General features: G+C 37.9%; 1 protein-coding gene across 1 annotated transcript; it reads left to right on the forward strand.

Annotated features, from left to right (window-relative positions):
- The first annotated feature begins 243 nt into the window (after positions 1–243).
- On the forward strand, positions 244–22,153 carry LOC125752430 (thymosin beta-4-like). The gene is made up of 2 exons (XM_049093399.1): positions 244–301; positions 21,960–22,153. Exons 1-2 carry the CDS (start codon positions 244–246, stop codon positions 22,151–22,153), a joined length of 252 nt encoding a protein of 83 aa, XP_048949356.1.
- The last annotated feature ends 2,970 nt before the right edge of the window (positions 22,154–25,123 follow it).

Here is a 25,123-nt window from a genome sequence, read left to right on the forward strand (position 1 = left end):
GGATAGATCCAGGTTTATGGTCTATTAGATCAGATAATAGAAAGAGAGTAAGGTAAGGGAGCTGCAATGTTTTTTTGAGGTGGTGAGTGGTTGGTAGATTAAGTATTGAATATTGGGCTTGGATCTGACTCGATTGGTAAGGGCAGGTGATTGATTGGAAGGAGATTGAAGAATGAAAGGGCTAGAAGACACCCTGAAGTTAACAAAGGTGAGGTGGGAACACAGGTGTGAGTGTACCGCAGGATGGAGGATGACTACAGAGTGTTATGCTTGGAGTTAAAGATTGTTGAAATAGAGAAAGGTTGGTATTGACCAGTTTCAGAATGTTTCTGTGAGTTTGGGAAACTAAAGAAGACTGGAAGGAAACATCATTGAGGTGAGGAAGTCAAGGAACTGTGAGATGTCTAGTAAATGTTGACTATATTTTTGTTAGGGAAGAGATTCAGTCTTGTAAGCTTCATTTCACAGAGGAAAGCACTTTCCAGGATATATCTATATTCGTTCATTCATTTTCTCTCCCCATTTCTCTCTTCTTTCCCACCCCCATTACTGTTTTTCCCATCTCCAGTTCTTTCCATCACTATATTAGCACTGAAATATATAACTCCAGTCACCAGTAATGCAACCAGTTAATTTATCAGTAAGCCACTAGGTAATTATTCAAGGACTGGTGAGTACCCTATTTGGGTACTATTTGTATCAAGTACTTTGAAAGAAAGAAGAAATAAAATAGATGCTCTCTTCCCTCAAGGAGATAGCACTCTAACTAGGCTGTTACATCACACATACATCTAATAAATCCTGGATAAGAATACATTTTGTATAAAACTAAGAACTAGGTGAGAATAAAGACAATAATGAGATTTATAACCGTTATGTGTGGTTTCATTGAGAGGAGGATGATTTCAGTTTGAGATTTGAACTATCTAAGGAGTAAAGAAGGAAAGGAGACTAAGATATTCAACATCTTTCTTAGTTTTATTTCTTTTGCTCTCAACATTTCCCTTTTCTTTAAGATTTTATTTATTTATTCATAAGAGAGAGAGAGAGAGGCAGAGACATCGGCAGTGGGATAAGCAGGCTCCCTGCAGGGAGCCTGATATGGGACTTGATCCCAGGACCCCAGGATCATGACCTAAGTCAAAGGCAGACGCTCAACCACTGAGCCACCCAGGTGCCCGCAACATTTCCCTTTTGTAACGGTGTCCTTTCTATTAAAAGGATTTTATAATCATGGAAGGCTCTCAATCAGTCTGACCACAGTCATAGCATTAGAGTCTATTATCCCCCTGTGTTCCTTACAGCCATAGCCAGGAAGAAACAAGCCTACCTGTGGTTACTTGAAGTAGAAAGTCAACTTGATAAATGTCAGTGAAAACAGTGCACAGTGAGGGAAACAATCAACAAAACTTAAAGGCAACCTACTGAATGGGGGAAGATATTTGCAAATGACATATATGATAAAGGGATAGTATCTAAAATCTATAAAGAACTTATAAAACTCAACACCCTAAAGACAAATAATACAATTAAAAAATGGACAGAAGACATGAATGGACTTTTCTACAAAGAAGACATCCAGATGGCCAACAGACACATGAAAAGATGTTCATCATCACTGGCCATTGGGGAATGCAAATCAAAACTACAATGAGACATCACCTCACACCTGTCAGAATGGCTAAAATCAACACAAAAAATGACTGGTGTTGACAAGAATGTGAAGAAAGAGGAATTGTTGTGCACTGTTGGTTGGAATGCAAACTGGTACAGTCACTCTGGAAAACAGTATCCAGTATTCCTCAAAAAGTTAAAAATAGAACTACCCTATGAGCCAGAAACTAGATACTAAGTAGTTAGCCAAGGAATACAAAAACTCTAATCTGAAGGAATACATGCACCTCTATTTTATAACAGCATTATTTACAATAGCCAAATTATGGAAGCTGTCCAAGTATCTATCGATAGATGAATGCATAAAGATATGGTACATATATACAATGAAATATTATTCATCCATAAAAAGGAATGAAATCTTGCCATTTGCAATGACATGGATGGAGCTAGAGAGTATAATGCCAAGTGAAGTAAGTCAGGGAAAAACAAATACCACATTGATTTCACTCATATGTGGAATTTAAGAAACAAAACAAATGAGCAAAGGGGAAAAAGAGAGAGAAGCTGACCAAGAAACAGTCTCTTAACTATAAAGAACAAACTGATGGTTATGAGAGGGGAAGGAGATGGGGGGTGGGTTAAATGAGTAATGGGGATTAAGGAGTGCATTTGTTGCGATGAGCACCAGGTGTTGTACAGAAGTGCTGAATCATTATTTTATACACCTGAAACTAATATTACACTGTATGTTAACTAACTGGAGTTTAAATAAAAACTTAAAAAATAAAAATAAATATTTCCTTTAAAATCAGTGAGGGAAGAGGATACCTGCTGCACAACTTCTATTCAACATTTTTTTGGTTCAGTATCATAAGAAAAAGAAATAAAATATTCAAGAATTAGAAAAAAAGAACCCAAATTTTATTAGTCATAAATAATATGAATATTTATGTTGAATAGGTAAGATAATTTATAGGAAAATGTATTAGAAAAAATTTTAAAGTTCCAAGCAAATCATGGACCTAGGTGTAAAATTTAAACTTTAACAATTTTAGAAGAAAACACTGGAGAATACATTAATGTCCTCAGAATAGAGATAATTTTCTAGAACAAAGCACAATGAATGCAAACCATAAAGGGAAATATTGATAAGTATTTAGACTGAAGTGAAATTTTAAACTTCTTTACCAGAAAAATATCAAAAGCGAAGAGATAAGCCACATAGTAAAAGATTTTCATCATCTAATAATTGATAAAAATCAGAATCCACCTTATATAAAGAATATCTACAAAACAATAAGTAAAATGCAAGCAATCCCAGAAATTCAAAGAAGATGAAACCAAATGACTAATAAATGTGTTGGTGACAATTCTTTCCTTCTCTGTAGTAGTTTTATGCCTATGCCATAATTTCATAAGGGGTAGAGTATTCCCCACTTTATGGATATAAGATTCAGTTAAGTGCCTTGCTTTGGTCAATGGGACATAAGCAGAATGTCACAAGCAAAACTTGAAATGTCCTTGACTAATGGGGTTTACACCCTTGTGCTCCTGACTTTGGTGCAATAAGACAATCACTAGATAGCTCTCTGGCCCAAGGAGGTTAAGAGACACAGGGAAGAGATATGGATCCACAGACCTGAGTCCTGAAGCAGAGCCATTCCACTGGCCTGCAGACCCACAAAAATAAATGATTGCCTCTAAGTTTTAGGGTGGTTGATTGCCCAACAATGTTTCAGCAATAGCCAATTGATACATATATATAAAGATGATCAACTTTACAGTTAATACGGGAAATACAAATGAAACCACAGTGATGAACCATGTCCTATCCATCAGCTTAGCATTGCATAACGCTGAGGCACAACACTGTAGAGAGTAATTTGACAATACTGTGTCATGTTGAAGCATTATAACTTCTAAATATATAGTCAAGAAATCTATGTATTTGTGCACAAGGAGACATATACAAAAAATGACTATTATTAAAGCATTGCTTTTAATGCCTTTTTAAAAATCTAAATATTCACAACTGGAAAATGAATAAATTAGAATTTATTTATTAATTATATATTAATTAGAATTTATTTATTTATTAATTATATATTCTAATTTATAATAAATTAGAATATGTTCACAGTATGGAAAGCAGTAAAAATGAATAAACCATAGCTATACACTTCAGCATTAAGAAAAATCTCAAAAACAATGGTAGGCAATAAAAAGCAAGCTTCAGAAGAATATAAAAAATATGATTCTACTTAGATACTGTTCTCACCCATGTAAAACAGCCATATATAGATAGATACTATTCATGCATCTTCACATAATAGCAAATTTAGAAGTCAGTATGAGAAATATTATAGTAAAATTTTACGAGGGGCTTTACTGAATCTGGTTGTCTCTTCAAAAAATCTTTTAAAAGGAAGTATAGCTAACAAAAATGATAAGATTTGACAAAACTGGGTGGTGGGTATTTTGTCATATTATTCTCTGGGATTTTCACTGTGACTTAACATTTCATAATTTAAAAGAGAGAGCTTTGAATTATGAGGTAAAAATCCTTTTTTCTGATAAACCAGCTCTGCCATCAACTGGCTAAGTGACCCTTGGCAAAACCTAAGGCCTCTCTGGACCTTTGTTTTCTCATCTGCAAAATAAATGTGTTGAACTAAGAGACCTTTAAATTTCCTTGCACCATTAAAATTGCAGATTACATTAATTTTTCAAACCTTGAATTAACTGCCTATTTCGATCCATTTCTCCAGGCAGATTCACAATACCTACTCGTACATGCAAAACCATCAATAGAGTCCTGTGACCTCAGACAATTAGCTTGGTTTAAAGAATACAAACTGAACTGTGGGAGGAACAGTGCCTCATTCCAAGATCACAAAGGCTCTGAAAGTAAGAATGTTCTCAAAGTCTTGGTGACTAGAAAACTGTTCACATTGTTCTAAAAGTTAAAGAACAACGAAACAAAGCAAACAAAAAAGTTATCATCCTACAGAAAGGTTATCATCCTTATTAATGTTGTTTGGAAATCTGTATATATCCTTAACAGGACCCAACCCACAGCCCAATCTTCTATTCCGCTGTAACACAATTGATGGACAATTGTGATCATTTGAAAAAATGTGACAGGCAGGGGTTGGCAAAGTACAGAACTAAATTGGTGTCATTTTTCTACTGTAGAAACAGAAAAGTTTCACCAATGATAAAAAGGACATATTAAACCTAAAGATTAAAACGAATTTTCCTAATACATTTGTGAATTCAGTAGCAACAAAGTATCATTCTTTCTTCCCTCAAGGTGCATTTTGTGTTCTTCACTCTTTTGTTTCAAATTATTGGGAGAAAACAGAGTTCTTTGGCTACCGAATATATTATGCCTAAAAGTTTCCATATGCAGTATGTGAATAACAAAGCTATTTATACTAGTGTTTTGACTTTCAGACCTTCTGACATATAAGACTGCTGTTCTAAAATGTGTTTGATGCTCTAAATTTCCTGCAAATTAAGCCAGAAGCCAAGGCAGCTAGGTTTTTTGGAATTAACTTTCAGTGGTTTCCTAGAGACAACCATTTGCAAATACCTACACATGGGCACTGGACAGAAACAGCATAGCACGCTATAGCCATGTAATAAAATGTTCTCATGATTAATAAATACGTTTTATAAGAGACACCACACTTAAATTCATATTATTCAATAAAGGCATAACTTATGCTCATTTTGGTCACAGTAGCTGAAAAATCTTGAGAATATTTGATGAGTGGTCCCCTCCTTGTGCATTTAAGAGTCAAAGCCCCTTCTGCTCTGAGAGACCTTATCCGTTATGATCAACTGAGAACCTTCCTATGGGAGGAACACCCCGTGGTGAGGACTACTGTGCTTTCCACATCCCAGCAGTGTTATCCTATTCCATTAAATGTTTATACAGTGGGCAACGCAAACACACAGTATTGTACAGCACCTAACAAGAAGGAAAGGGGGAAAAAACAGAATAAAGAGCTGATGTGCCCAACTTGGGAATAGTCACTCATCATTGTGCAACAGCACTTGGACTCCTCCTTCAAGCTTTTTGAAACTTCTCATCCTCTGTCACATTCCACCTCACAGTGGAGGATTGCAGGCCTTTAAACCATAGCCATGGAGGCGACATCTCTAATTCACAAGTTTGTTCATAATAAGGGAATGCCTTTGTCCCATATTTGTCACCAAACCATTCAATCTGTTCTAACACATACTGCTCACCGAGTACCTGAATAGTGCTAAAGAAGAGAGAAAGTTAATAGTTAAAAGGCAAAGGGGTAAATCTCTCCTCCCATTGCCACCTACCCTCTGGGCAGACATTGAAATTCCGCTCCTCTGACTACTAGTGCACTTCCTGAAGAAGGAAGACATGGCTCAACAAAGAGATTTCTGCTCTACCTGTTGGAAGTATGTATAAGAAACTCTGGAGAGAGACCAAAGGTAAAAATATAAGCCTAGTAGGCATCTACCTGGGGGTAGACACTGAAACTCTGAGAGGAGAAAAGCATTCCTTTCACTCAGCTTCTAGAAAAGAATATACCAACGGCTGTGCTGGTTCATGGGACCAAAGGATACATCAGCTGGTGGCTCACATTCGGGTCAGTGCAAATCCTATCAAAACATGAAAAAACATGTCATCGGTGCCTGCCTTAGGATGGATCATAACACATTGCTAAATTTCTTCAACCCAATATCTGTCAGAAATAAAAGCTAAACCCATTTCATGGACTTTGGCTGAGAGCGGCCATGTCCATGTGAGAGTACAACTAGAGGAAGTTGTTAGCCCTCTTGCTTAACTAGGGTCCAGATTCCTGCCATTTGTGCTGCAGTGAATCATTTGCATGCTGCCTGATTTACTAAGTGATGGTGACTTAGTGCCTCATGTACGGAAGATGCTAAAAGAATGACGAATCTAAAGCATATCTGGTCTTTGTAGTCATCTCATGAATTTTAAAAGTGCATTTGAATGGTAAATATGATCATAGTTTAAATTATTTTCATAGTTTGATCCTCAAACACTACTTTAACATAAGACAAACAGCAGTGATAGAATGTGTTGGGAAGAGGTCTTTTATACATAACACAATCTTTTTTCCATACCACTTGAATATTTGATAGCTTGACCTAAGAAAGGTTGTTCAAGTAAATAATTATAATTCTGCTATATTAGCCTTTAAAAAGAACATTCTAAGTCTCTTAAACTCTCATCAGAAATGTATCTCTGCACAATATGTCACATTGTATATCTGTGTGTGAAATATTCATGACAACATTGGATATGTGAATAGAAATATTAATCAAGTAATACAGAAGCAATTTTACTGATTAAAAGTTATCTTCCCTTCTGAGGATATATTCAGTACTATCATTATGCCTCTTTAAATGACTACCATCACTACTGAAACCACAAAGTAGAATTTTATTTTTTTTAAAGATTTTATTTATTTATTTGAGAGAGACAAAGAAAGCATGATTAGAGAAAGAGAGAAGAAGACTCCCAGAGAGTCTGATGTGGAGCTAGATCCCAGGACTCTGAGATCATGACCTGAGCCAAAGGGAGATGCTTAACCAACTGAGCCACCCAGACACCCCAAGAATTTTAAATTTTGAAAACATTTCTATACCCTAACCAACTGATTGTGAATGAAGTTGCCAGCTTCTGATTTCGTACGAGCACATTTGTGGGCTTGTTTTGTCTTTCCATTTGATTTTACATTATTTTTAATGCTTCTCTATTGCCTCCTGCTATACAAAGGCAGCTCAACTTCACAGTTACATTGTGATTTCATCTAAGAAAAAAAAAGATGCAGGGATCCCTGGGTGGCTCAGCGGTTTGGTGCCTGCCTTTGGCCAGGGTGCGATCCTGGGGTCCCGGGATGGAGTCCTGTGTCAGGCTCCAGCATGGAGCCTGCTTCTCCCTCTGCCTGTGCCTCTGCCTCTCTCTCTCTCTCTCTCTCTCTCTCTGTCTTTCATGAATAAATAAATTAAAAAAAAAAGATGCAAGTAAAACATAGGTAAAATGGAATCCTGGTTTGAAAAAAAGTGAAGGCACAATGATATTGCTCAATTAAATATTTTTACAAGGATACTACTGAGAGTTTTAAGTACATTTCAAGCCCTAGAGAACAAAGGACATTAAATATAATGGAAAAAAATTCATTATCTTTCATGACTCATAACTAGACAGAAGTAGAATAAGTAAAAATAACCAGAAAAACCAAGACATTGATATCATCACTATATATAACTGAAAAATTGTATTTATATAATCGATTATAAGTAAAAATTAATAAACATAAGTTACAGAAACTAAATATAAGTTCATATCCTTAGTCTTATTAACAAGCATTGTGATATGGAGCAAGTTATTTAATTTCTGTCTTCTCACCTGTAAAACAAAGACAATGCATGAAAAGTAATTGCATTATAAGCTTCTTAGTTGTAAGAAAACAAAACAAAAACAAAAACAGAAGTCAACTCTAGCTAATTTAAGCAGAAAAAAAATTGTTAAATGTTTTTAAGTAACTACACGAACTATAAGAGAGTCAGAACAAAACTGAGGCTATTTAGCCAGAGCCAGGGCTTTCCATCAGGCTGTAGAGCAGCTAGAGACAGCACCGCCATCCCCACTGGACAGGGACACTATGGTTTGCACCACCAACCTCAAAATCGCTGGGCTCAGGATGCTGTCATTAGAACCTCTGTCACTGCTACTTCTGAGAAACTGGGTGTATCTTCTATCATCCAAACCAGAATATATTTTGTAGGCTCTCTTCTTCTAGCACAGTTACCTTCAAAGACTGTAGGAATGTATCCCACTGGCAGGACTTGAGTCACATACCTGTACTTAGCTACATGAAGTCAGAGAAATGAGTTTCTGGTTTCTCTAATGAGAGGCCCACTCATTGGGTTGCAATGCTCCTAAACTTTAAAAGGTTGTAAAAAAAAAAAAAAAAGAGAGAGAGAGAGAAGGCAAAAAGAATGGAAAATATCCATCACAGTCTATTCCTTTGGCATTTCAACTTTCTCATATACTCCTCCTCCTTTATCTATAAAGTTTATCTATAAACTTTCAAGCAAATACATCCATTATTGTATCCAGCTCTAAGTCAGGATCTCTGGGATAAGTTTATTTCTCCTTTACTTTATAGTTCCATATTAAATAAGATGTAACCTATTGATTATAGAAATTTCCATTAGCATAACTATAGAAATTTACAGGGCACAAGGAAAGGGTTAAAAGAAGAAAGAAGAAAGTGTGTATACATAAATGCAGATATTTTTCGTATCAGTCCATTTTTCTTCAAGTCACAAAACTATAGGTGATATTTATGATTTTTCTTCTACAATGTACATTGCATATTTTTGTTCCTGAGCCAGCAACACAGCTGGTTGCAGTCTTCACCCCACAAGAGGACACTAAACTCCCCCTGATGGATCTGAGTCCTGCCTGAATGAAGCTTCCCAGTCATCTGTTGACATTTAGCACTGCGCTTGGGAGTACTTCAAGGTACTTGGAAGATGCTTGGTTACATCCATTCTCTGTCCTTTCCTCCCTACTTTCCCTAATTAAGATGAGGTTGCCAGGAGCCTAAGGAGCCTTGGGGCCTAGGACCAGAAGGACTTACTGGGCAAGAATTATGGAGAGATCTGTGAAGTCCACAACCACTGAGGTGTTGGAGTTTGAGATGATATCTGTGGCACTCCTTCCCCCAAACTGTGATTTGTGCAGAGCTCTGAGTCAGCTGTGGTATCGATGGAAACCAAGTGTGCTGACCAAGTTGTAGCCTCTCATCACCTCACAACCTTCAAGTAATAATTGTCCACCTCATCCCCTCATTCAAAATTTTCCCACATTATTCTCATCAATAAACTTCAATTCAGGAGTTAGAAGGGACTGGAGATATAGGTGCCAAACTGACAACAACCAGTCCAATGCATCAATACTGTCTCAACAGTGGCACTAGAATTGTAACCTCAAGCCATGCCCTCATGGATCTTTTCCTAAATTTGCGCTCCTTTCCTACAAAACTTATAGTTGGAAATCTGATTTAATATAATCTTGAAGTAATAATGTCCAAAGAAATCGACAGAAGCAAACACAAATTCTCTCCAAACCCAAACTATAATTCTTTATGACCTATCAGCCTCCTGTACTGGCCAGACAAGAGAGATAAATGACAATATTCTGAGTGGTGCTCCTTAGAGATGTGCTATTCTTTTAGGCTTCTATTTCTGTAGGAAAGGGGAACTCTAATAATTTCCACTCGACCCTTAACATTCTCCATACTCCATCAACCACTGTGTCGGACTGAGAGTAATGCTTGGTGCTGAAAATGTGACTCTGCTCCAGGTTCCTGGACTTTCTTGGTGTACAGCATCCTGGTTGGCATAGTAATTTTTACAATGTCTTTAGACCAAAAGAAACACCTAACAGTTCTGTGGGTTAAGTAGTTAAGCTTAAACAATTTAATAAATATTTAGGTCCTAAAAAATAAGTGGCTGTCTGAAATTTTTTAAAAAGTATACTTTGTTGAAGGAAAAATATTTTCTTTTATTCTTGAATAAACAAGCCATTGCATTTATTAATGGGATCTATTCATATAGGGCATTGCACAACTTCTCAAATCTTGGAATCAAGTTACAAAATGCCGGTATCCCTTCCTCTTGCACATTGATTTTTCACATGGTACTTGCTTTCTATCATAGGCACTACCAAATATTCGGCTTGGCAAAGATATTACATTCTCAAAAAAAACATAGAACAAACTAACGAAACTTTGAGCTACTCTGAGTTAGTAGTTGTCATGATGTCTAATAGATGTCAAATATCACTGTGTTTCCCTCAAAATTTTAAAATATCTTGTTACACCCCTGCTTGTGCTTGGCACAAAGTTTAAGAACTATAGAGATAACCAGCATAGAAATTAAGCTAGTCTCAGGGGCATGAACACAAATCAATCTTATTTTCTCTCACTGATTCTTTAGAATTTACTTCCTAGAAAAATGTTCCCCTATTACTAGAGTTTACTAGGATTCAGACACCATTCTAAGCATGTTACAAATATTAACTGAGTCAATCTCCTTAACACAAAGTAGTAGCAACTCTTATTACTTCCAACTTACAGAGGATGCAACTGGAGCAAAGAACAGTTAAGTAATTGGCCAAAGATCAACATGGCTGGTAAGTGTTAATCTAGGATTCAATCCAATCTCAAGTGATCGTCTAGTTCCAAAGTCTAACACTTAATCACCACATCATGCTGCCCCTGGAATGTGAAGTCACTTCACAGTCTGCCCCCATCAAGCAGGAACAGCAAAGCCACTGCCACGCTGGGCACCAGGTGTCACCACTGAAAGCCCTGCCAGCACTTCCTTGGGATATTGCAGATGCAGTAATATCAACTGCAATGCAAGCAGAATGGATTTTATTTGGTACCTTTTCCTTTCATTAACAGCTTCTGACTGGGAAAGCCTAAATCAAATGGTCAAATCCCTGCACTCTAGTGAAATGGAAGAAGGGGGAAAGATTTCTATTTCTATAGTGGGAGGTGGAGCCTCATTGGAGTCAGAATTCACCAAATAAAAGAAGAGCACAGGTGTGCAGAAAGAAAGGCAAATGTATTCTATACAGCACATAACACTATGTCTTGCACATATGTAGAGATACACATGAAATATTAGCAGTAATGATTATTCCCAGTAGTTAAATTAAGCAGGGAATGTGTGTTCTTATATGGTATCTAGATCTTACCGTGATGAATCTACATTTATTTAGGCCTTTAACTTCACAAAATGGGCCTTCTGTCCATAATTTTCACTAACACATAGGAATATGTGTGTTACTTCTTTCATTAAATTTCACCAATTTATCAAGCCTACACTGTCACAGACTAAAAAAAAAAAAAAAAAAAAAAAAAAAAAAAAAAAAAAAAAAAGATATAAAAATACATCAACCCACATACTTTTGAACAAGAAAAAAAGGTTCTCTCTCTTTCCCACAGTGATTCCCTCTCCTCCACACTTCTCAGATTCGCAAATGTTGGTCTAAATTTAGGTTTAAATTATTTCTCAGGGCGCAGTGTATTACATTTCAAGATATTATCCACATGTTCATGCTTTCTTCAAATCCATATTAATAGAAACAGGCCCCAAGTCAAGGTTTTTAGACATAGGTAATAACTATAAGGTTCAACACATCTTTGCAGTTGGTGACTCAAGTATTAGGGAAAATTCACACTCTACAAGAAATAACAGAAGGACTCAAATGTTTAGGTGTGTTTATGAGTAAATATATGCACACTAGAAAAAGAGAAACCAAAAACACAAAAATGGGAAAATGCATATTTTATTGTAAGGCTTCATAAAGTAAATTACTAAATCAGACCAAAAGTTCAACCCACTTGGTATGCTGTCTCTACAGGAGCAATAGCAGTTTCCTCTATGACATGGTAAATTTGCTGGACGCACTTGAATTTTATAGATTTTACATTAAAAAACAGGTAGTGCAAAAAAAAAAAAGATAGTGCATTAGCTATAGGAAAATGTTTTCATATCCATTCTAATATCATTAATTAATTTAAAACTCAAAGGATTATCAAGACACTAAAACAGAACTCCCAAGTCACTGAGAGCATCATGTGACTTGAGAAATGACGCTTGAATGCCTATAAACACCTCCATTACTGCTTATGGTGGTCGACTTCCTGTAGGAGGTATGAGGGAGCAGCCTAGAGAAGCAGGGGAGCACTTACAGAAGTAAGAGGTACATTTATTTTCTGTTCTGGGGGAGCAGCTCTATACATAGCTACTTACCACTCCTAATCATACTGCTTGCATGGAAACCATGACCTCAGCGGAACCAGGATGTGCCAAGAGTTCTTTTCACATCTTGCTTCTAACCACTCTCTTCCATCTCCAGCCTCCCCTTCTCCTAACTTCATCTCCCACGATACCTATGACCTACTCAGGTCCTTCCTCCCCAGTGCCACCCTGGATCCTGACTTGCTCCCTCATCATTTCCTCCAGCAACACTTGCTCCCTCGTCAGTTCCTCCAACAATACTCTTCTCTTCCCTTTCTATCTTTTTTTTTTTAAAGATTGTATTTATTTATTTGTTGTGGTTTTTTTTTGTATTTATTTATTTGGGGGAGAGAGAGCACCAGGGCAGTAGCCAGGGGGAGGGGCAGAGGGAGGGGGAGACAAGCAGACTCCCCTGAGCGAGGAGCCCCACATAGGGCTCAATCCCAGGACCCTGAGATTATGACCTGAGCCAAAATCAAGAGTCAGACGCTTAATCAACTGAACTACCCAGGTGTACCCTCCCTTTCTGTCTTTAGAACCAAACTGCTCCCTTTGGGCCTTGCTCTCTGCTCTCCTAGAACAGTGGGTGAACTAATACATTAATGAGAGATCAATTATTAGTGACAAATAATTCTCTGGTAAATTGCTTCTCTAGGATAGCTGCATCCCTAAAGGAGATACCTTAATTTCTATATAGTCTTCTCAGATTCCTCTGGGTGATGTTTCTCCATTGATTACTTTTATTATCTCACTTGAATGCAACATTTTTCAATCTTATTTTATAAAATTTATGAGCATGTCAATCTCCACTCTCAGCTTATAAGATATGGGAGGGCAGCTACAACAAATTTTATACTCCTCAAACATCCAGCAATGATTCATTGAATTGTATCATCTCTATGAATAAAGCCTGATGGAGCAAGCAGGTTTTTCAGAGTACCTCAAGTCACACTGTATAGGATGCTTCCTATTCTGGCTTTGCATGAAACCCATTATGGAATTAGGCAGTAGGTAGAACTGATATTTAGACTTCCCTGCCTCTGTCTTTCCTCCACAAAGAGTGAAGCTTCTCTTCTCCATCTAGGAGACAGGCTCTTCAGTGTTGGGTTGATATCGGTAAGGGAGACAGGGAAGAAGAGAATGAGAAGGAGGTAAGGTTCTTTACAAAAGATTCCAGAGAAAAGAAGAGAGTGAAGATGGATAATATTCTGAAATTTTTTACTTCTAAGAAACTATTGAAAATGACAAAGTAGAAAAACAAGTGCTATAAAAAGTGTCAGATTATTCCTCACCACTCATGTTGTGTAGCAGGACTATATCCAGGAGGCTACTGAGTCATGGTTTTCCTGGTTGTATAAAGTGATGTGATAAGAAATTACTCCCACAGAGCTGGTCACTTAATTCTAGAAAATAAAATCCCAAGATTCCAATAGCATGGCATATGATATCATGTTACCATATAGAAGGGATTACTTTTGAAAAAATTCCATTACCAAGAAATATGCTTATTTCCATCCAGACATCTGTCTTTGGAGGAAATATGCAAGTTCTAAAATTAAAGCTACCAGACCCTATGACGAGATATAGGTAGTTAATTGTACAAAGAAGAAGGGAGCGATGGGGTGGGGGGAGGAGAGAAGGACGAGGAGGAAAGAAAGATCCTAGAGTATCTTTAAGCATTTAAAATATTTCTAGGAGGGACACCTGGGTGGCTCAGCAGTTGGGTGCCTCCCTTCGGCCCAGGGCATGATCCTGGAGTCCCGAGACCAAATCCCATATCAGGTTCCCTGAGAGGAGCCTGCTTCTCTCTCTGCCTCTCTCTTTCTCTCTCTCTCTCTCTCTTATGAAAAAATAAATAAAATCTTTATAAAAAATAAAATATTTCTAGGAGCAAGAATGCCTATGTTTCAGCGACATGTCTGTTATATTAATAATTATTTTGAACTGGCTGAACTCTCTCTGAAAAAGTCTACAAACTTTTAAAATATTACCCATACCTGTGATGAAGGAACTTCAGAAAAGCTGAAAAGGAGTTATGCCTTCCTAGTTGGCTGCTAAGTGCATCAAGGAGGACTGAAAGTAGACTACTCTGTCCAGAGAGGTCTAGCATTCCAGAAAACTTGGAAATAGGAGACATAAAAAAGATCTTAGGAAAGCTCTGTATTTGAAAGGCAGTGAATACAATTTGATGTTCTAAATAAACAATCTATCTAGAGGTGAGGAGAGAGCCAATTCTCAAGGAATCCATTTATCCGTCCTTTGATTCACTCATCCGTTAATCCATGTATCCTTCTATTCATTCAGCAAGTATTTATGGGAAAGCCCTCTACAGGCCAAGTCCTGGAAATGCTGTACTGAGCAAAGCAAACACAGTCGACAGGGTATATATTTTTCATCACATAATAGGGTTTTGCTTTTGCTCCAAGAGAGATTATGGAGAAATAATATATTTTGGTCCTGTCATTAAATAGTTGAATATAGCAGACACTTGATGAACCCCTCAGGGATGTTAATTGGACTCTGTGCCACTAGGAATGTGATAAATTGATGTAATAGAGTGTACTGCCATTAATTATAACTTGCCTCGCTCATAAATATTTCAGAAACCATTCTTTAGTAGAAAAGGGGAAAAAAGGAATAGAATTTTAGAAAACAAAATTTCTTAAACTGAAAGATATATAAAGGAGATTCATCTCCTATTCAGTCTCAGGCAAATCATTCACACAAATGTCAATGGTGACAAAGAATTACCGAACTTTGTTCTCTGTAAGGATTTTACATTCTAAATGTTAGATTTCAAAATAGGTGAAAACCTTAGGAAGTCTCTTAAAAATCAGAAATAAGCAAAAACAAGAACATTCTTTACAAACATTCAGGTTGTCATGACACCCTTCACCTACTGCTTCCCAGTCACGCTCCCTCTTGAACTGATTTTAAATCTCGTATACTTCTTTTAGTGTTACTGAGAGTTTATTGCCATAAATTCAATGAACTTAACCTCTAGATCATGTCTGTCTACTAAGGAAGCTTAAAACCTCAGGCTAGATAGTCCTCATTGATGTTTGTGTAATCAGAAATTCTAGGAGTGAAGACAAACGTGCTATTTGTATAAACACTCTCGCTTCTAGCTTTAATTGGTTTCCAGTCATCTATCCAACCATACTTTTCATAGCCCTAACATGGTGCTTAGTCATCCCTTACATAGGTTTCCCCTATCTCGACGTCTCCATCTTTTCCCATGTTCCTCCCAGCATTTGAAGCTCCCTCTCTACACATTCAATGCCACCTCTTCCTTCAAGATCTAACTCAAAACAAAACAAAACAAAACAAAACAAAACAAAAAAAAAGATCTAACTCAAACACTTCTCCCTGTGGACCCAAGGTCTCAGGCCTGGTCAGGTTAACAATGGTTCCTCCATAATCTTTGAATTCCTGTAGTATTTTTAAATAATTTTGTTTATTTGAGATAGAATGAGTGAGAGAGAACAAGAGAGAGCACGAACGTGAACAATGGGGAAAGGAAGAAGGAGAAGCTGACTCTCCACTGAGCAGGAAGTCTGGTGTGGGGCTCAATCCCAGGATCCTGGGATCATGACCCAAGCCAAAGGCAAACACTTAACAGACTCAGCTACCCAGATGCCCCTGTAGCATTTTTGTTTGTACTCCACATTTTGATGGCTGGCCAGATATTGACAGCCGCTGTTCTTTGAAGGTGAGGAAGTGTCTTAATCAGTTACTAAAATGTTATAGCACAGAAACACTTCATCCAACACACGCCTAAGTTTTAGAAGGAAAATGAGTCCTCAACCTGTTAAAACACTACAGGAAATATAGAAACTAAAAGGTGAAGGACCCTCTGTCCTCCCTTGTTCAAGGTCATTTTTCCTTGTTCCAAGTATGATTGAACTTAATTATTGAATTATTCAAACTAAACTTGCCCTAGGAAATGGTAAAATAAGCAGAATTTGCCTGCAGTACATCTCACCTTTCCTTTTTAACCTGAACTTTGAGTTACTTTTTCTTCCTGGTGATCTCAAAGTAGAACAAATATCTATTGTAAAGATTAGGTAAACTAAATCACTCTCTTGAATGTAGTCTTGAGCCAAGAATCAGGAGAGATCCCCTTCTCTTTGCCAGGTCCCAAGTTAGTTAGCAAATTTTTTTTTTCTGGAAAACAGTGAGTAAACATAGTAAACATTCACATCTACACTGCAGTAACCTTAGGCAGAGCTTCCAACGAAACCACTCTATTTCCTATTGAAGGTAGCATTATGGAATAATAACAGCTAAGATTATTTAGACCTTTGCATATGATAGCTCATTTAATCTTCTTGGCCCTTTAATGCAGATCATACTTTTAATGCCTATGAACCTTTGCCCCACACCATCCCAATATATTCACAACACAGCAACCACAGTGACTTTTTAATACCCAAAGTCAGATTATGCTACTGCTCTGTTCAAAATCCTTAGTAGCACCTACTCTCTTGGCTAGTAAAAGGCAAAACGTTTATAATGGCCTTTGAGATCCTCCAGGATCTGGCCCTCCCTTCTCTCTCTGACTCCACTTCCTACTACTTTTTGCTTCCCTTCTCCATGCCAACCATCTGGGTCTTTTTTGCCCATCTTCCAACACTGCAGGCAACTCTCCTTGCTCTACTTCATAGGCTCCAATGGCATCTTCCCAAAGAGACCATGCTTTTGAAATTGCAATATCCATTTCCATCCCCACAGTATTCCCTGTACCCTTAATTCTATTTTATTTTTTCCCCTAACAGTTCTAACATTTAGATATTATATTTTTTGTTTGTGGGCTTCTTTCTTTATTGGGTTTTATTTATTGTTTTATCCCCTTCACTCTGGAATATAAGCTCCACAAGATCAGGGTTTTTGTGTTTTGTTCCCTTGAATTCCTAGTGTTAGAAGAGTGTCTGTAATGTAGTAGACATTCAGTAAATATTCAATGAATAATTTTGTATGGAAGAAAGTGAGGTACAGGAAGTTGAGAAATTTATGTAAGGACGCACAGCTGGTAAGTGGGATTTAAACCAACTTTGCATAATCCAACCACTAAATAACAGCAGAGTGTCTAAGGCTGAATTCCTCAGGGGCAGACTCACACACCAAGATTTACTACAAGAGGCATGTTAGGGAAATATTCCCAGGAGGAGCCTATAAGAGAGTGGGGACACAGGCAAGGAAGAGGAGGGAGTCAAGAGGCCTCAGGTAGTCCTGGAGAGTATAATTTCTTCCTGATCCCACTAAGGGCCTCTGGAGTAAGTGTCACACCTCAACTCAGAGGAGTCCTAATCAGACCCAAAGCAAGGAGCTGAGCTCAGCGGCCCTTGACAGTCATTGGTCAGGGGCTGGGAGATGGACAAGGTGGACATTCTGAAGCCCTTCCTTCCGGCTCTCTGTGCATAAGGGCAAAGAAGTTGCTCCAGTAACCTGACAACAGTTAGGGCTTAGTGGGGAAAGGATACCACAGGATAGGAAGCCTTTGGAGTAGAGGGAGAGCACTAACATGTGTGCTACAGTGGTCCTTCCATGTTACTCATAATGCCTAAATCATGGCCCAAGTCCATGTCATGGCCTCAGACTCCAAATAATCTAGCCTCTGTTAACTGTTCAAGCCACATCTTGTATCACTTCTCCCCTGCTTACTGTGAACTAGCAACTCACTGACCACAGGGCCTTTGCACCTGCTACCATTCCTTCTAGAACATTCTCCATACAGTTTCCTTTTAATCTTTCACGGGCCAGCCAAAATACCCTCAAGGAAACTTTCCTTAAGCACTAAATCATCCCAACACTTTTTATTTCCAAAGGAAAAAAAATCCTTATCATAATCTATAAATATTTTTTTCTTTATCTATCTGTGTTTATATTGTTTCCTCACTAAAATATAAGGCCCATCAAGGTAATGGCAATGTCCATGTGCCTACTGGCAATAGCCCTAGTGCCTGGCACATTATAGGTTCTCAAAATAATCCCTTGAGTGAAAAGAAACACTGAAAGAGAAATCACTAACCATGCAAAGCCATGTAGGTAGCTGCATCTACCTACCCAAATCTGTTGAGTAGATCTTCAAAACTTAAATTAGTTATCCAAATAACCAATAAGTCCAGAAAGATAAGGACATATTAGTTTGGTTAGTAATGCCACTTAGTTTGGTTAGTGTTGCCACTTCTTAATTTGGTAATTTTAGCTACAGATAGGCCCAGCTGCTTTTCACCCTCAGAGAAGTCATCAATTTAGATATACTACATAAGACAAGAGGCTAAGATCGAGAGCTAACAATAAAAAGCCTTTATTAGCCTATAATTTTGCTAAATTAGTTAAAATTACCCAGACTTCAAGCAGAAGCAGCCCAGAAAAAGTACAGAAAACTCCCATACTCTCCAGCCTCCATTAACTTTCTCCTTTGTCTCTTTTGTGAATTAGAAGATAGTGTACCAAATGGAATGTAGATGGAGCATTTTTATCTTTTCTTGTCTCAACAGTGAAATAAAAGCCATTCTCCTACCCAAAATAAAAGGAAATAGTAATTTCTTGTCTCAAAAATTCAGTTTCCTGATGCACACAAATTTTACAACAGATACAAACAGGAACACAGAACATGAATTTTAAGAACTCTGAGGCCAAAACAAACTTCTAGTTTGTTGTTTTGACTACATAAGCTTCAAAGAATTATTAATGTGCCGTCTGATTTGCCACCAAGAACAAAAGCTTCCGGGGTATGTAGGCTACAAACATTTACAATTTTCCAATTTTAATTATTTCTGGTAAGAGTAATCTTAGTAATTTCTTTGAAAGAAACACGTATTATCTAATAACACGACTAAGAATTCTTCTACCTAAATTTAAATTTTTCTCCTTTTAATCCTAATATTAAAATGCACGCGTCAACTGGGCTTCCATCTTATGTCATTTTATATATATATATACATATATATATATTTATATTTATATACATATATATTTATATTTACATACATATACATATATATACATACATTTACATATACATTTTACATGTGTGTGTGTGTAAAATAAATAAAACTAGAATAGGAAAAAGAAAAAAAATAAAAATAAATAAAAATAAAAAACTAGAATAGGATTAAATTGCACCCTTTCTTTAAGGCCAAGCTCAACCAGCATCATTCTAGGTAAACTTTCCCATTCCCACAGCCCTAAGTAATCCACAGTACCTTTCTTGAAATTTCCAAAATACTTCTCCCTCTGCCTTCAGGTACTTAGCTCCTTCTGCCACATATTTTCATGATTCTTTAAGCACATCAGCCTCCTGTCCTCTCTTGGATAGCAGTGCAGTGTATGGTCATAGGCAGTGCTCTGGAGCCACACTCCTGGCCTCCCTGACCAACCAGCATCATGGGTATGTATGAATCTTTCCGTGAGTGGTATAAGGAACACCATGTTCTTTAATTCAACTTAATCTGTGTCAAGGCCTCACTCCACCTGATTCAGAAGTTATCTAACCAATTCCAGGTTTTCTCAATCAATTCAGGGCTCTCTACCTCCCCCATCAGAAAACAGCTGCTTCCTAGCACTGCATCTGTGCCGGGGGAGGTTGGGGAGGGGTGCCAGCACTTGTCACCAGCCCCCTCTGGCACCATGGGAGGAATAACTTAACTCATCTGCATCCAGTTCCAGCTGCCCGCCATGCTGGCCCACGCTGAGCTGTCTGCACTCCCACTCAGAGGCCTCCAGATATGGTGGCCCTCAGGGTTGTGGCTAGTTTCTCCTGGCTGTCTGTAGGCAGAGTGGCATTGTCCTGGTCATTTTTGTATCATCATAACAAAAAAGTGACAGCCTTGCTCTTCTTATGCATACTCAGATGTACACTATCTTACCGAGCCCATATATATAAATAACGTAGAAAGCTGAAACACCCACTGTGCCTTTATACCAAAACTACCACTAACAAAACAAAACAACCAAAAAATAGGTGTCAGGGGGACTTAAAGGAATATAATGAGAAAATATTTTCTGCAACATTTGTTTTTCAATACTAACTTTTAATATCTGTTTATCAGTCATACCTGTATAATCATGCCAATTGCAAGCAGCAGTCCCCAGGACCATCCCCTCTGCCCCCAGACTCAGCCCCTACCTGTCGCTCCTGGAGCTCCAGAGAGCTCTCCAGGCAAGATGCTCCAGGAGCTCTTTATCAATTCCCTATACTACACATGAACTTCACTATTAACATCCCCCCCACAGTACTGCACCCCCGCCCCCCCCGCCATCTTCTCTCATTGTCCCAGTCTGTAAGCTTTTCTTTTGTCTTTATTGCCTGCTGATACTACCCGGACTCCTTGTTCTATCAAGGAGTTTGTAGTAGTAGCCTACATACCTGGAAATTTTTGTCCTTGGTGGCAAGTCAGATAGCACATTAATAACTCTTTGAAGCTGCTGTAGTCAAACACAAGCATTTGCTTGCCATTTAGTATGTTAAACTGTTGGCTTTCTGGTCTCTCAGCTACCCCTCCCCCACCATCCGCCCTTCTCTGCCATCTTCACCTTCTTCTGTCATCCTTAGCTTAACTGTGTATGAGAAAATTGATAGCATGGATGCTGCTCTGTAACCATCATCTGGTCTTCTGTGTTCTGTCAATACATTGTTCTAGAAAAGGTACAAAATCTTCGGTTAAGCAACTGCCTTTAACTCAGGTGATCTCCCTCTTCCCCTGCCCCCTGCCCCTACTCATGCTCCCTCTCTCGCTTGCTATCTGTCTCTCATAAATAAATAAATAAATAAATAAATAAATAAATAAATAAATAATCTTTTTTTAAAAAGGAAATAAAAATATCTTCATTTGTCATGTAAGATTCTCATTGCCCTTGAGGATTTTTTTCTTTCATAGGAAAGATGATTCGCAGGTTTATTTTGTTTTTTTACAGTTACTAACTTTGCAAAGCTTTGGCAAAGAATGTTGTTTTTGTTTGTTTGGTTTGGTTTTTTTCCCTTTCAGTTTTATTGAGATATATACTTAGCACTATATAACTTTAACATGTACAACATAAGGCCTGCTTTTTGAGGGTTGCTTTTTAATCACCAAAGCCCAGGAGGTTAGAATTCAATGCCACCTTCCTCTCTGTCTTCTGCTCATCCAACCAGGAACAAATGGAAGGGACCGCTGACACTGGGCCGTATTCGGAAGACCTACTAACTGTGTCTCTATTAGTCATGCTCCAGGATGAGAACAAGAACACATGTTCTGGACTTTGTGACTGAAGAGGGTCATTTGGGCTAAAATCCCAACTATCAATGTGAAGATGAAGAGATGTGCAAGTGTTAAGAAAAAGAAAACAAACTGTGATCATTACACGACAACATATACCTGCCTGACCATGTACAGAGTCAGTACTTAATAGCAAGGAAGGCAGTAAATAGAGCTCATCGTCTTAAACTGCCAAAGATTGCTTATATCTATTCTCTCCCATTTTCCAGCTGGATGGCAAGAGCTTAAAAGTCAAATAAGAATCACAAACTGGACTCTGGACTCTGCTTACCTTAACTGTCTTCTCTACTTCCTCTGAAACCACATCTGACAAACCCAATCTGGCTGAGATTGAGAAATTCAATAAGCCAAAATTGAAGGCAGAGATGGAAGAGACAAACCCACTGTTCTGCAAAGAAACAGTTGAACTGGAAAAGCGAACACAGGAATCCTAGCGACACATGTTACCAATAGACAATGAACTTTCCACAAGCATTGCCTTCTTATTTTACTCCTTTTAGCCATTTAACTTTGTTCAGATGCAAAGAGATTGGGTCAGATTTTTAATGACAGTGCTGATCCTTTTCATATCAAAGAATCAAAAACCATGGACAAGGAAGACCTGTCTCCTCCAGGCAGGTCTGGCTGGCAGGGTAGGAAGGTCCTTGAATGTGGGTAAAGCAGCAACTGGGTGGCACCGCAGTGAATTTCAAGTAGAAACCAAGCTAGTCCAAGGTGTCCTACAGCCTGTAAAGTGCAATTCAACCAGACTACCCTTTGTTGTTGTTGTTGTTGTTCAAATGATTTTAATTATTGAAATGCTCAGTTTTTTAAGTGTGCAAATAAAACATGAATAGAAGTTTAAAACATGAACAGGCATCAGGGTGGCTCAGTCAATTAAGCATCTGACTTGGGTTCAGGTCAGCATCTCAGGGTCCTGAGATAGAGCTGGGGTCCTCTACTCAGCTCTGAGTTTGCTTGTCTCTCTGCCCCTCCCCTTGCTCATGCTCTCATGCTCTGCTCTCTCTCTCTCAAATAAACAAATAAAATCTTTTTAAAAAGGTTTAAGACATAAAGAAAAAAAGTCAGACAACCTGGCTTCACATCTGTGCATCACTACTTCACACTTTAGCATTCCTCAAAGACTTGATATTGATGCAAAGATAAACCATTATTGACAGGATTACAGTACAGGTATGGCTGTGGTTCCAGAGTTTGGGAAAGTGGTGCCTTATAAATGCATAAAATGATCCTAAATGGACCCTGTCTCCCTCATCCACTGTCTTTGTGAGCTTAGGTCAAATTAATCTCTCAAAGCCTCAGTTGCCTTGTCAACAAGACAGAGATAATTACAGTATTCATGTCATAGGGATACTGCAATAATTAAATGAAATAAAGCACTTAGCACAAATCTGGCATTTGGTAAGCACTCAGTAAAAAATAACTATCATTATTCCCACTATTCTTTATATTCTTATGTGGCCCAGCCTCTCTGGGCGGTGGCTACTGTCGCCTTTAAATCCCAGACGTGCTTAAAGTGAGCGATGCCTTAATTATGTTATCTTAACTCATGAAGCCTGTGTTCATAAAATATAGACCAGTGCAGGCTTAGATACAAAATAAGAAAAGAAAAGATACACTGGGTGCATTTAAAGAAAGTGAATGTTGAGTACACTAATTTCATTTACATGGACAGAGCTATCTGCTCCCTGGAAATATTCTTCATAACAAGACACATCTCTGGGCAAAGTGTTGTTTCCCTTAAAAAACCTGAATACTATATTTAGAGTGAACAATACTTATATAATCTTATTTGTAATTTACTGTCTACAATTCCCCAGGCACTATACTATGTGTTTTCCAAACCTTAAGATGTAGACATATTACACACATGCACACACACACACACACACACGTGCGCACATGCACACGCACACACCGACAATCACGTGTTAAATTATACACCCAAAGTCAAACAGCTAGTATATGATAAAAACCAGACCATAAGGCAGATCCATCTGACTATAATATCTGTGTTTCATTTCATTATCTATGTTCTTATAAACTCTAATTGATTCTAAGTATGTGTGTATTAGTCACCTCTGAATCTCAAAATTTTAAAATAGCTATGCATTGTGGGTCTTAAAGTAATAAAAGCCCATGACATTAGAATGGATGGGGTGATTTAAATGATTTTTCTTTGTAGATTTAGTACATACTTAGGAAACATTGGTAGAGCAAGGTTAAACTGAATCTGCCACTGTAACAAATTTTAAAAATAAAAAACTCCTGGACTCCCTTCCCCTCCATGAAATCTTCTGCTACTTCATAACGTACCCTGGAAAGATGAGAGGGGAATCCACAAGGAAGTAAGTGGAAAAAGGACGAATAATAGCTTTTAAAGGTTTCTCTGAATTCCTCGTTACTGGTAATGCTATTTGCTAATTTTGGAAGAATCAATTCCAAATCTCTTGAATTCAGTTGGCTAAGAAGAGAGGAAGGGAAATTATTAGACCTCTGCTTAAATTACTTCCTTATAATTAAAAATTCATTTGCCCATGATTCTATTGATTCTTGTGGCTAATAAAGATGTAGAATAATAAATTATTATTTTATATACAATTGTTAATCCAGGTAATTGCATCCAGGATAACTCCATTACTGGGATGGCTTTATGACTGATTTTTATGTGTCACTAACAATGATTCATGGCTGATATAAACCAAGCAGAGTGCAGACTGCAGGCCTTTTTACTTTCTGTTTATAGAATGAGCATTGAGGCTGAAATATCAAACTTCTCTATGGCCGCTGCATCAGTGGTTTCAGGTTTCCCTTAAACTTCGAAGATGATCACAATCATATAGTGCTAAATACTTCCCACAACAGGAGCTTATGATTTCCTTTAAGTCCTGTTAAAGACTGTTAAAACCATTTTCCAAGTTTAGGGAAGTCTCTCATGCTTTCTTCCAGATTGTGAACCAGATCCCCTAACATCCAAGGTCTTGGGCAAAACTCCTTCCCACTAATAATTTGAATGCCTCCTTGTCTTTTTTTTTTTTTTTTTTTTTTTTAAGACTTTACTCATTCACTCACGAGAGACACACAGAGAGAGAGAGAGAGAGAGAGAGAGAGAGAGAGAGATTGGCAGAGACACAGGCAGAGGGAGAAGCAGGCTCCATGCAGGGAGGCACTGCAGGATCACGCCCTGGGCTGAAGGCTGGAGCCAAACTGCTGAGCCACCCGGGGATCCCGCCTCCTTGTCTTTTGATCCTCCTTTTCCCTGAAGTCTTCACCACTTTACTAAGGTATCTTGGAATACTGTCCTTCATGTATTCCTTGCTCCTGGTTCCTTTCAGACAAATCTACTAAAACATCAAAGGAATTCAAAGATTTCACAACTAATTAGGCTTATAAATGGTTCTCAA

This window comes from Canis lupus, chromosome 14 (genome assembly GCF_003254725.2).
Source record: "Canis lupus dingo isolate Sandy chromosome 14, ASM325472v2, whole genome shotgun sequence".
Classification (NCBI taxonomy): Eukaryota; Metazoa; Chordata; class Mammalia; order Carnivora; family Canidae; genus Canis; species Canis lupus.

What these genes read in the sequence shown, in the direction of transcription:
- LOC125752430 (XM_049093399.1), top strand. Translation starts at nt 244, where the DNA reads ATGGAGGATGACTACAGAGTGTTATGCTTGGAGTTAAAGATTGTTGAA. An exon ending in GATTGTTGAAATAGAGAAAG is followed by an intron (nt 302 to 21,959) that starts GTTGGTATTGAC and finishes AAGTCAAATAAG; the next exon opens with AATCACAAACTGGACTCTGG.